This window comes from Chenopodium quinoa, unplaced genomic scaffold (assembly GCF_001683475.1).
Source record: "Chenopodium quinoa cultivar QQ74 unplaced genomic scaffold, ASM168347v1, whole genome shotgun sequence".
Lineage (NCBI taxonomy): Eukaryota > Viridiplantae > Streptophyta > Magnoliopsida > Caryophyllales > Amaranthaceae > Chenopodium > Chenopodium quinoa.
In genome coordinates, this window is record NW_018743252.1 from 4,156,153 (window position 1) to 4,168,585 (window position 12,433).

At 30.2% G+C, this 12,433-nt stretch overlaps 1 protein-coding gene across 1 annotated transcript; it reads right to left on the minus strand.

Moving 5' to 3' along the window:
* Positions 1 to 7,917: 7,917 nt before the first annotated feature.
* On the minus strand, positions 7,918 to 12,210 carry LOC110735049 (probable WRKY transcription factor 4). The gene is made up of 4 exons (XM_021915175.1): positions 11,517 to 12,210; positions 10,103 to 10,740; positions 9,323 to 9,481; positions 7,918 to 8,636 (listed from the first exon to the last, which is right to left on the minus strand). The coding sequence occupies exons 1-4, from the start codon at positions 11,895 to 11,897 to the stop codon at positions 8,369 to 8,371; spliced, it is 1,446 nt and encodes a 481-aa protein (XP_021770867.1). The 5' UTR covers positions 11,898 to 12,210; the 3' UTR covers positions 7,918 to 8,368.
* Between the last annotated feature and the right edge of the window lie 223 nt (positions 12,211 to 12,433).

Sequence of the window (12,433 nt, forward strand, 5' to 3'; positions counted from 1 at the left end):
ATATTACTCCGTAATTGACACATTTCTTTAGACAAGTTTGACAATATATGATTTTAAATCAACAATATTTTAATTATCAATAAGAAAAAAACGGTAAAAATCTATTTGGAAAATATACAATGAGCAAATCTAATAATATCCGCAAGACTATTTCCATATAAAAATCACAAAACGAATCTAAGTGAGTTATTATTTGAATAATGTTAAAAATATGTTAAATACGGGTCTGAGCTGCACCCGTAAACTAAGAGAGATAGTCCACTTTACAAGACTTAGGAGGTTCCATCCCAAAACCATATGGTAATAGGAGGAGTAGCCTCTTAGCCTTATAAAGTGCTTAACTCTCTCTTCTTTTCTCAATGTGGGACACTTACATGTGTTATTTGGTACCATATATTTCACACTCCCCCTCACATGTAAGATCCCTTTTAACTCAAGGATCACTTGATCCAATTCAATTTGGCCCAGAATACTTAATGCCATTAAAGGTCCCAAACCTTGGGTCAGACAATATACTTAAGCCATTAAAGATCCTAACCGTGGGCTTGGCTCAGATTCCAAAATAGATGAAGGTTGGTCTCGAGACCAGCCATATATTCATGCTCACTCACCTAAACGACAACGTTTTATAGCATGAAACGTAAATAAGAGCTCACGTGACATGACGTCACCAAGCATTGTGTTGTCAAATCAGGTATAAATACCTGATTTAAAAGAAAATAAACCCATTTTTTATTTTTCGAAACCACCATACCCATTTTTCTCTCTACCGTCTCTTTCTCTCTCTAGTTCATCTGAAACCTCCATAAACATTCTGAGAAAGCTTAGAGATCAACAATTTCATGCGTAATCATGGATATTAGAGAAGAAATTGCTGGTGCTACCGTAGATTATGGACATCAGCGTAAAAAAATAAGGTTATTTTCAATTTTTCGCTAATTTGAGCAACGAATGTCACTCTAAACTTGTAAATCTGTTCAATCAGTACATAGATTTTGTTTATATACAATTTTCTCTCTCTAGCGTCAATTTCAGTATGATAATTACATTTTTGGTTGTTTATTTTGATTTTTGTTCATTTTGAATTTTGTATAATTTTGGTTGATTTATTTGGATTTTTGTATATTTTGTCTAGGGGAACAAGAATTACATCATCAATGCCAGAATTAAGAAACAACAACGACGAGGGTTTAGCACCGTAAGATAACTAGCCTGATTTTCTAGTTGATTCAAAAAATAAAAACCCTAACTATATTTTTTTTTGAATTTTTCAAAATGAGAAAAAGCTAGTTCAGAGTAGGATATTAAAAGCAAAGATTCGTAAGTGCAATTTTAATTTTGTTGTTGATTTTGGAGTTTAATATTAGTAGTTATAGTGTAATTGACTAATTGTTCATTTTGTAAAAATTTAATGTTCATTTTGTGAAAACGAACAAAGATGATGAAGATGTTCCGATTGCCATCAAATTGGCTAGAAAAAATGACAAGCGCGAAAATCCTACTCTTATAATAGATCCAACACTTTTAAATGATATCAAAAGATCAGCCAGGTAAGACTTAATTTTCTAAATTTTATTTATAATGATGTTCAATATCATAATCATTTGTTCATTTTAATTTCATAGTTTGGAACGCATAATTACTCTCAACTGATCTTAGTATTAAAAATGTTCATTGTAACATTAGAAAATATTCATTATAGTATTAGAAAATGTTCATTATAGTATTAGAAAATGTTCATTTTAAGATGACGAAATGTTCATTTTAAGATGATAAAATATTCAATGCTGAATTTAGTCATTTGTCAAAAATTTAATAGAGGGTGATGCTGAATTTACTTCTTTGTTCATTTTAATAGTTGAGGATGTTCATTTTGTTTGACCTGTTTAAAGGCATCACAATTATAAAAATGTTCAAAATCTAAAGAGTGAATGTTCATTACTGATAGTTAACTAAAGACTTAGGGGGATCATTTATTCATTTTCATAGTTGAGGATGTTTATTATTTTTTAAAAACGTTTATCAAAACTAAAGGGGTGAATACAAGAGACAATAATCAATTGAAGATCAAAATCAAATTTAAGAAACCAGAATCAGAAAATGTTTTTGAGAATTGGTTTGTACCTTATGAAGCATATGGAAACGTATACATCTAACCCTAAGAAAAAATGGATTTGTGACTTGAAAAATGATGTAAGTGCTCTTTATGTTCATTTCTTTTAACCCAAGTGTTCATCTTTTCAAATCAAATGTTCATTTCTATAAATGTGAGCCTATTTTTAAATTATTGTGTTAAATATTTTGCTTATGTGTATTTTTTCAACTAGGTTGATCAATTGAAAAAGTTACGGGTCGTATATTGTGCACAACTGATGCTTTTTGAGTGAAACAAGTACCACCAAATGAACAAAATGGAAGCAAAAAGAAGACAAAGAGAAAGTGATTAACTTCTAAATGTTTAAATGCAAAACAATATATGTCTTTTTGTAATATACAATATGATATTTCTTCAAAAGAGTATTCCAAATTATATTGAATGATGAATGTATATAAACATATGTTTCTGATATTTGATGATACATTTGTGTTTTAATTCATTTCATACGTTGAAAATGTTCATTTTTATACTCTTATCAATTCTAAAGGCAATTACATTTAAACACATAAAAAATTGTTCATTTTCTTTTTATAAAATGTTCAATAGAATGTTTTGATATAAATTATAAATTTTAATTAAAAAGTTGATTTTTAAAATGACAACTCATATAAATCAGAAAAGTTCATTCATTTATGTAGAATCTTAAAAAAAAAATCAATGATAACATTTCAAATAATATAAAAAAATCACATAATATTGATTATCAATAACATTGTTCATAACATCAACATAAAATGTTCATTCATTTATAATAAAATCAAATATGTTCTTTGCAAGTAAAATTGTATGCTTCAACGTATAGTATAGTATGATTCAATGTATAGATCTTGATGAATCTTGTATAGTATGCTTCAATGTTGACAAAAATCCCTATAAAAAAAATGTTCAATAAGAAATAAAAAAAAAAAACAATGATAGCAAAATTATATACTTACTAAACTATTATTCATTGATCAAACATTTAAAGAATTTCGTTGAAATAAACATCTAACACCTCCAGCTTTAAAATGCTTCAAACAAATAAAATGTATGTCAAAGTATATAAATACTATATATGTGCATAACTAAAAACAATAATGTTCAATTACATTTACCTTACTATTCTTATCATGAGATGGATCTTTTGACTGAGTAGGAATTGCATCACCAACCTTATAAATTATTAAATGACAATGGTCGAATAATGAAATGTTCAAAATAGAAAGATGAAATGTTCATAATGAAAACAATAATGTTCAACTATATTTACCTTACCATTCTTATCATGAGATGGATCTTTTGACTAAGTAGGAATAATTGCATCATCAACCTTATAAAAAAAAATTAAATGTTAGTAGTCGAAAAATGAAATGTTCATAATAAAAAGATGAAATAATCATAATGTAAAAATGAAATGTTCATATTTACCTTATCCTTCTGAATTTTGTTACCTTCAATTGACTGAGTAGTATCCTTGTTTAAAACAACCAATCCTAATCCTTCAATGCTAGAATTTGAATAAATCAACTGAGCACCATTATAATAAAGTCTTGTAAAATCCAAAAAAAAAATTGTTCAAATGATAATAACAAATCATAAACTAATTGTTCATACAGAATAAGACGTTGTTCAAATTTAGAAACCTATATGTTCATTAATACCTGAGCAAATGTTTGAACATTAAACCTAGCCATACACCATCCTTCCCAATAGAAAACTGAACAAATGTTGTACAACCTGTACAGTCCACCAATTTTTCATACTTTCTAGTGTTTAGTTTTTATTGTCTTTAAACCCTTCATCTGAACACAATAACTTTCTCGTAGTCCATTCCCCCAGTGCGCCTACTACTTCTTGTCTTTGCCTTCCTGATACTAAAACCTTTTTAAAAAGAATACTCATTGTATAAATCGTAAGCCTCTACATCACCCTTAATAGTCTTCAACATTAATTCAGATTTGTCTGCCTCATGAACTATTACTGTATCTTTATTCACTGAAAATAGTAAATGTACATAATATAGGCATATAATGTTCATTTTAGAATTAGGTCATACTGTATCTGATGAAAAATGTTCATATCAAAATAATAAAATGTTCATTTATATTCGAAAAATATGAAAACGACAAAAACAAAGTGATTAATTCATTATTGAAATATTGTTCATAATCAACATAATAAATGTTCAATTAAAAACACTATAATATTATTATAAAACAAACAACGTATAACATGTACAATCACTGAAAATAGTATAACATATACAAACACTATAATATTGATTTTGTTCAATCAAAACCAAAAACACATATATAAAATAAAAAAAAATATAAATTCAAAGCTTAAATTATTCAATCAAAAAAAATCAAGCATTAAGAAATTATTAATTACGGAGTATATGAAATAATCAATTAGCAAAATAAACTCCATTGAATCAAAAAAGCACAAAATTATTCAAAAAAAAAAAACTCCATTGAATCAAAAAAGCACTAAATTATTCAATTAAAGCAATAAATAAACTTACATTCATCCAATAATGAAGGAAGAATCCCAGATGAACAATTCGTAGCAAGCTCCATTGTTATTTACAGACAAAAGAATCGAAAAACTTGAATACCTTGAATGTGTAGAGCAATTCAATACCAGAAATCAAAAAAAATATATCAAAGATGAACAATGAGAAAGAAAATATTGTAAAATTGATAAGAGAGAGAAAGTTTGAATTAAATGGAAACAAAATCTTTATATACTCAACAAAGGAAAGAAATATGGCTGAAAAATAAAATTGGAGATGTGAAAATTTGCACTGATACTATGTTAAATACTGGTTTGGGCCGCACCCGCAAACCAAGAGAGAGAGTCCACTTCACAAGACCAAAAGAGGTTCCATCCCAAAACCATATGGCAATAGGAGGAGTAGCCCCTTAGCCTTATAAAGTGATTAACTCTCTCTTCTTCAATCAATGTGGGACACTTACATGTGGTGATACTTGGAAGGTCTATTCTTTAAAGGACCAAATTAACCTAAACTTAAGCTGATGGTTGAGGCCCATGAATATGTTTTATACTCTATCACGCCCCCTCACATGAGAACCCTTTGGTGCCGCACCCGCAAACTAAGAGAGAGAGTCCACTTCACAAGACCTAGGAGGTTCCATTCCAAAACCATATGACAATAGGAGGAGTAGCCCCTTGGCCTTATAAAGTGTGTAACTCTCTCTTCTTTTCTCAATGTGGGATACTAACATGTGTTATTTGGTAGGATATATTTCAACAAAATATGATGCCAACTAATATGAAACAAATTTTTTAAAGCCATGATTCCCCGAAAATTGAATTGATTATATATTTCTATAAACCTAGATTTTATTTCTATTTTTATCCTTTAAGATGTTCCTACATATCAATCTCAACACATGCATCTTTGCTACTCTTAATATGATCCTTCCAACATGCTTTTCACCTGACTCGTATACGGAGTAACAACGTTAGTCTAATAGTTGTCCAAAAAATATTTCCATGGCTTTTACGATCTGTTTTTTTAGGGCTTAGAATGACTTTTATGTGATGAAGCTAAGGGAGTATATGATTGCTTAATGCATTACATTATATTTTGTAGTTCCTCCGTTTTTTTTAGTTGCAACACTTTTATTTTCATAGTCTTCTAGACAATTTTTGAAGAGGAGAGAGATAGAGAGAAAAATAAGAGAAACCCATGTGGGTAGGAGAGTGATAGAGAGAAAGAAACGTTAAAAATGGAAAGTGTTGCAAGTAATTAACAATTTTCAAAATAGAAAAGTGTTGCAACTAAAAAAAAACGAAGAAAGTATGTTGATTCCTTCCTAATACAAAACTTTTGAGAATGAGAATTCCATCTCTTAACATTTTGCCTTTTTTCATGTGCCTAACCTCTCTATTTGGGATAGGGGGGTATCCTAATTAGTAAGTTTTTAATAGTAAAGAGCAACCTAATTGAACAACGACTCTTAAGGTTTCTTAATTCCTTAAACATTTCCACGCAAGATACATTGAATTGATTGAAAAGGATCAGGGATCATCACCGCCAGCCATCTAAAATCTTGAGAGATTTTGGTCGCTCAAATAACGAAGCCATTTGGACCTATCTAATGTAGCCCATGGTGTACAATTTAATGTCCATACCCAAATCCTGATTCGTTAGACTTGTGTTAAGCTAATGATAAGGAGTTAAAAGACTTTGGGCCATGCTTTATTCGTATCAAGCGTTAAGGACTAAAAACCCCAATGATCTAATAAAGGTTTAAGGCCTAACCGCCAAAACATTTACCGCTACTATACATTTACCAGAAGAGATAACATGGCACGTACGTTCAATTCAACTGTTCACGATTATAGAGAAAGATTATGTCCTAGTTTTCTATCAAGTATTTACATAAGGCATTAGAGTGGGTATACTCGACCCCAACCCACACCCCCCCCCCCCCCCCACCCCTACTTCTTTGCGCCTCGATCTTAGTTTAAGTGTCTTTGTATGCAGGTAAACACTGATTCAAAAGTCAAAATAAACTAAAATCTCCCTTACTAATCAAGAATTCTCTTGATTAGGTAATTACTAGATTAGTATCCGTGCAATGCACGATAGTAATAATTTTTTTTCATAATTAATTTATGATATTATATTAAAATAAGGCTATTCATGTGGAATAAACAAATGCAATTTGTATAAGAAAAATAAAATAATAAGGCCAAAATTATTAAAACTAAAATTGAGAAAAAAAAATTATTATTGAATAGGCCCTGTTCACTTCACCTTAAAAAATTAATATTCAGTAAAAATAATTTCAATTTAGTAAAAATAATTTCAGTTCAGCAAAAATAAGTTTAGTTCAGTAAAAATAAATTCAGTTTAGTAAAAATAATTTTAGTTTAGTAAAAATCAGTAATTTTAAAGAAGAAATATAACAGGAAATCAGTAAAAAATAATTTCAGTTCAGCAAAAATAATTTCAGTTCAGTAAAAATAATTTAAGTTCAGCAAAAATAATTTCAATTTAGTAAAAATAATTTCAATTCAGCAAAAACAAGGTGAAGTGAACGGGGCATGTTGTAATGAAAATATTTAAAAATAGTATAAATAATATTACATTAATGATGCATCTTTTTCCAAAAAATAAGATAAGTAGAATATATAACAACAACAAAACCAAAAAAAAAAAAAAAAAAAAAAAAAAAAAAAAAACTTAAAGATGACATCATATATTGTTTTGACGGGAATTTTTTAATAATAGCTCGACATGTGTCAAAAATGATGTAAGCATGTTGAGTTTTAGTATTAGTTAATAGATTTAACACTCAAAATATAGAGTTTTCAATCTCGTGATCTCATCTCAAGGTTATACAGTGAATCCCTAACCAATTACAATAACCATTGCTTGGTGAATAGTAGAGCTTTAGAACTAGCATGCCCATCTCAAGGTTCACACTTCATTACACTATGTATGTACATTATTTAGATTTATTATTATTATTATTATTATTATTATTATTATTATTATTATTATTATTATTATAATTATTATTTTTTTTTTTTTTTTATTTTTTTTTTATTGATACTCCTAATTCTTCTTAAGTTGTACCAACTTAATTTTATACTTTTACACTCTCGTATGACTTTCTTTTGTGATTTATTCATTCACAAGGAAAATCATACGTTTATGTGTAATCTTCATAAAATTTGTTAATAATACTCTTAAATATCAACTTTTCATATATTTAATTAATTGTAAAATAACTGATATGAGTAACATCAATGGTGTAAGTTGTGTATTATTGATAAACGTAAAAACCCAAAAAACCGCAATAATTCAAGAAAACAAAGGAAGTATCTGTGAAATTCAACACCATAACCCATATAATTAAGTTTCTCAAATACAAATCTTCCACCCAATTTAATTTACACACAAAAATGGAGGATTGAAAATATGGTTAGTACATACACTAGGCTAGAGATTCTGCAAAACTTACAACAATTAGCTTGCAGTTGTCATCTCCCCTCTTAAAACAAAATTACAATTCGTCAATAAACCTCCATGTTATCACAATTGTTACACCCTTAGTTATTTACCTCAGCTCGCGCTATATACAGTTTTGGTGCAGGTTAGCATGCCAAGAAACAAACGAACAAACCCAGCAAAGTATATGAAGAAAAAAAGGGATCAATTATCAAATGCACTTGTTACTAAGCTGATTGATTTCAAGAAATTACGAGTTCTTCTTCTTTTAGGCGTAGAGTTATTGGCCTTTGGTCATTGTTGGTTCCGAAATTCACCTGCCCTACAGAATTGTGTATCTTCATCTGTGTTGTATCAATGTTAGAAGCAGTGTTGTTGCTGCCTCTTGTAGCAGGAACGTCGTGATTGTGCTTGCCCTCGTAGGTTGTTATTACTGCACTGTAGTCTGTTGATGCCCTCTCTACGTGTTTACGGACTTTGCACCCCATTGTAGTACATTTGTAGTAGCTCCTGTATGAGGATGGAGGATATTGTAACTACTCATACTTAGAACCGTTTTTAAGACATATATGAGACATATCTATTAAACACGAGGTCACCATATAGAATCTATTTATCTATTACATACTACTAAAAGCGAACTAAAAGGACACTTGGCAACATATTATTAAATATTTACTTTATATATATATAAATAAATAAAAAAAGATTTGTATCTAAATTATAACTTTTACTTTATATAAAATCTAAAGTTTACTTCCAAAAATATAAACTTACACGTTTTTTTGAATTAATCAACTTGCACATTATTATTATTACGGAATCCATATCGAAATATATTCTCTCACATGTTTTTATTTAAATATATTTTATAATTTTTTATATAATTATATTTTTATTATTAACATCCGCGCATTGTATGGATTAACCTAGTTTTCCACTACTTTTTAACTGGCTGGGAAAGCTTTGTGTGGTACTAATTGTCATGTACATTGGTTGTACGTGAAAATTTGGCAAATTTATACTACCAAGTACAAAAATTGTGTAAATTGCTAATTGTTTATGTTGATGTTGGACATAAAATGTTAAATTCAAATGAAAGAATGAATCTATAATTAATCTCTTAACATTGGAAATGAATCATAATTTTACTAGAATATATAGAGAATAAGATTGTAGGAGAAATAATAACTGACCTTGGGTTAGGGTTGCCTTTGACAACTTTTTGACCATACTTGCGCCATCTATAGCCATCATCCAAAAGATCAACATCACTTCTTGTTTGCACAACAATTTTCGGCTCAGTCATCGTCGTGCGTGTGAAGGAACCATCAGATTGCCCTGCTCCACCATTCCTGCTCAAACAGGAGCATGAACATACACCAAACGTTATTTTATTTCACTCTAACATCATCTCTTCTTAAGAAAAGCAGCTAGTGCCTTTTCACCATTTTAAGAGAGTTAATATGCATGTATTGCATGGCATTATGGTAATGCAAGAGGGTGTTCTATTACTAAAGAAACAAATAATATGAGAATATAATAGTACAAATTACCAATTGTTACCATGTATGATCGACTTCTCTTTTGATATAGTGGTATAATATGATTAGAAAGTGCCTTTATAAAAGTACTTTTGATGATAAAAATATTCTAGCAATGTCATGTTTGCATGAATCATTATGGAGTATAGTACAAAATCAAACATTATGTGTTAAAAATTTAAGCTTTAGCAATTGAAAGTGGCATATAGAAATGTTCTTTCTCAATATCAGTGTAGAATTCAAATCCTCTGTCTTACTTTTTGTGTACCATAAATACGCTAAAGAATATTTATTTTCATTTGATATTGACACAATACAGTACACAAAAGGGGGGACATGAAAAATTTTGATTCGACACAACACAACAATGTACGAAATACTTGTATACAGAATTCCATTCAAAACATAGTATTATAAGTAAAGAGTACTTGCCTTCTCTTAGCTTTAGGTTCATCATTATAATCATCATCCTCAATAAGATCAGAATTTTCACCAGATTCTTCACTATCACTTGGTCCATGTAATTGAATAGATGTTGCTTGAGCAGAATCATGCTCTCTTCCTACACCACCCGGCCACACGGAATTACCAAACTGCCCCTCCGAACCACTACCAGCAGCAAGCTGCAACAAACCACTATCCTTACCCCGTCTGCCTGTTTGAGGCCGCTCGTGGTTGTGCTGACCTTTGTATATAATCTCAGTTATATGGCCGTCGAATGAACGTTCCACCTTCTTCTTAACAGGACAGTTAGGAGTAGTACACCTATAATAACTTCGTGGATATTCACTTCCTTTCACTTGCTTCTGTCCATACTTTCTCCAATTGTACCCGTCATCAGCTGGTTTATCAACTGCTACTGGGAAGTTCGTATGAGGTCTCCTTTCGTGGCTCGGATGGTCCGGTACTGTTGGATGCCGAGAGGCTGTGCATGAGTTGAAGATTGTAGGTTGGTAATTCGACATCGATGAGTTGATGGATGAATGTTGATTTGTGTCTGGTTGAATGTTGAGATGACCTTGAGCTGTTATGTGTGCTAAGGTTTGTTGTGGAGACATACCTAATGGACTCTGCATTTCATATATCAAATATCAATCAAAAAATTTTATTACTTTCATTATCCTCCTAGTTAAAATATTCCAAATATTAATTATTTTTATTAGTAAAGAAACAATGACACATTTTCCTCTTGTTCGAGATTGTTTCGTTTCTTTTCTATCATCTCCGTTTAGCTACTTACATATTTTTTATAACATTAATATGAGCTAAACTAAGTTAAATTAATGTATGAAACTATAAAACCATTGAAATCTCCATTTGATTGGAAAAAAATTTAGCACAAAATGTTTTCCCTGTGAATAATCAACATAGGACAACTCGTACAATCAAATAAAACACGGGCTGAAATGGACCATGACAATAATAATCACATTCATTTTACAGTACGTGTATGACTTGTAGATTAAATGTGTATCCATTTACACATTTTACAAGATTGTCCAATAAAATGAATATACGTAGTATAAAGCTATTGCCTATGTTAAACTATCAAAATATCATTGGTAAAAAAAAAAAAAAAAAAAAAAAGTCAACGATCGTACATGTCTACTTCATCAACCAAATTAAGAATTTTATAAAAACTATACTTCATACAATTATAATTTCATGCGTTTCATGAAGATGAACCATAATTGATAATCCAAATTTACACAAGATTATTATTTTATGTGAAACCATTGGATATAAAACCAAACAACAATAACAGAAATGTACAAGAAGAAAAAACTTATATTTACAAGTTGGTGAAAATATGTAACTCAGAGATAAATTTGAAGAAGAAGAGTACCAAAAATGTAGGTGAGTTGAGGAAAGCAGAGGGGCTAAATCCCGGAGAAATGTTAAACACCGGCGCAACCGGTGGCAAAACCAAGCCGACTGGCCTATTTTGCTTAAAACTTGAATTTCCAACATCACCACCATTTTGATCATTCTGTCCCTTGTTATCGCTTCCCCAGCTCAGCTCCCCCGAGGCGGGTAACTGGGTAGCGATGGCTCCTGCTAGGAGGTCAGAGAAAGACCGGAACTCGCTCTCCGGGAAAGGATCGGAGAAAAGGTTTGTTAAACCACCGGGGCTCACTCCTAGAGCCCCCGGTGATGGCCTTTGTTGTTGTTGTTGTGAAGGTGGTTGCCCAAATAATTTATGTATGTCCTTAAAATGATCACTCATTTTATGATATATTATGTGATTGATTCTAAAGATTGTTGTTGTTGTTTTTTTGGTGGCTGCTAAAGATTTTGTCAATGTGATGGTTGGATTTTGATCGGGTTTTTCTTTGTTTGTGGAAAAGTATGAAAGATTGGAAGTTTATATATATAGTGTTAGCTTGGTAAACCTCTTATCCTTTTTATGTTGTTCTTGACATGTCTATTATATAATTAAAGTATATTTACCAAACCTATATATGTTCAGATGTCATAGGTAGGGCTTTAACCGGTTTTAACCAGCGTCAAATTATCCTGTTTAAGTAATTAATGGGAGATTATTTTATAGAAAAGATTAGATGTGGTAGAAAAATTATGAGATTAATTATTCTCAAAATATATGAGTAAAAACTAATACTTCATACATATAACATTCAAAGTTATCAAAGCTATATCGAAGAACATATATAAATACTTGTATCTAAAATAGATGAGTTTATGTAAGAAATTGTACTCTTTATGTCTAAAAAAAGTGAGTTTTGTGAATTTACGTTACTCTTG

Bases quoted from the DNA above. Each gene is read 5' to 3' on its own strand.
- LOC110735049 (XM_021915175.1), bottom strand. From the start codon at position 11,897: ATGAGTGATCATTTTAAGGACATACATAAATTATTTGGGCAACCACCT. The intron at 10,741-11,516 runs GTACTCTTCTTC...TATGAAATGCAG, and splicing joins TCAACTCACCTACATTTTTG to AGTCCATTAGGTATGTCTCC. The intron at 8,637-9,322 runs GTCAGTTATTAT...ATCCTCATACAG, and splicing joins AAAGGCAACCCTAACCCAAG to GAGCTACTACAAATGTACTA.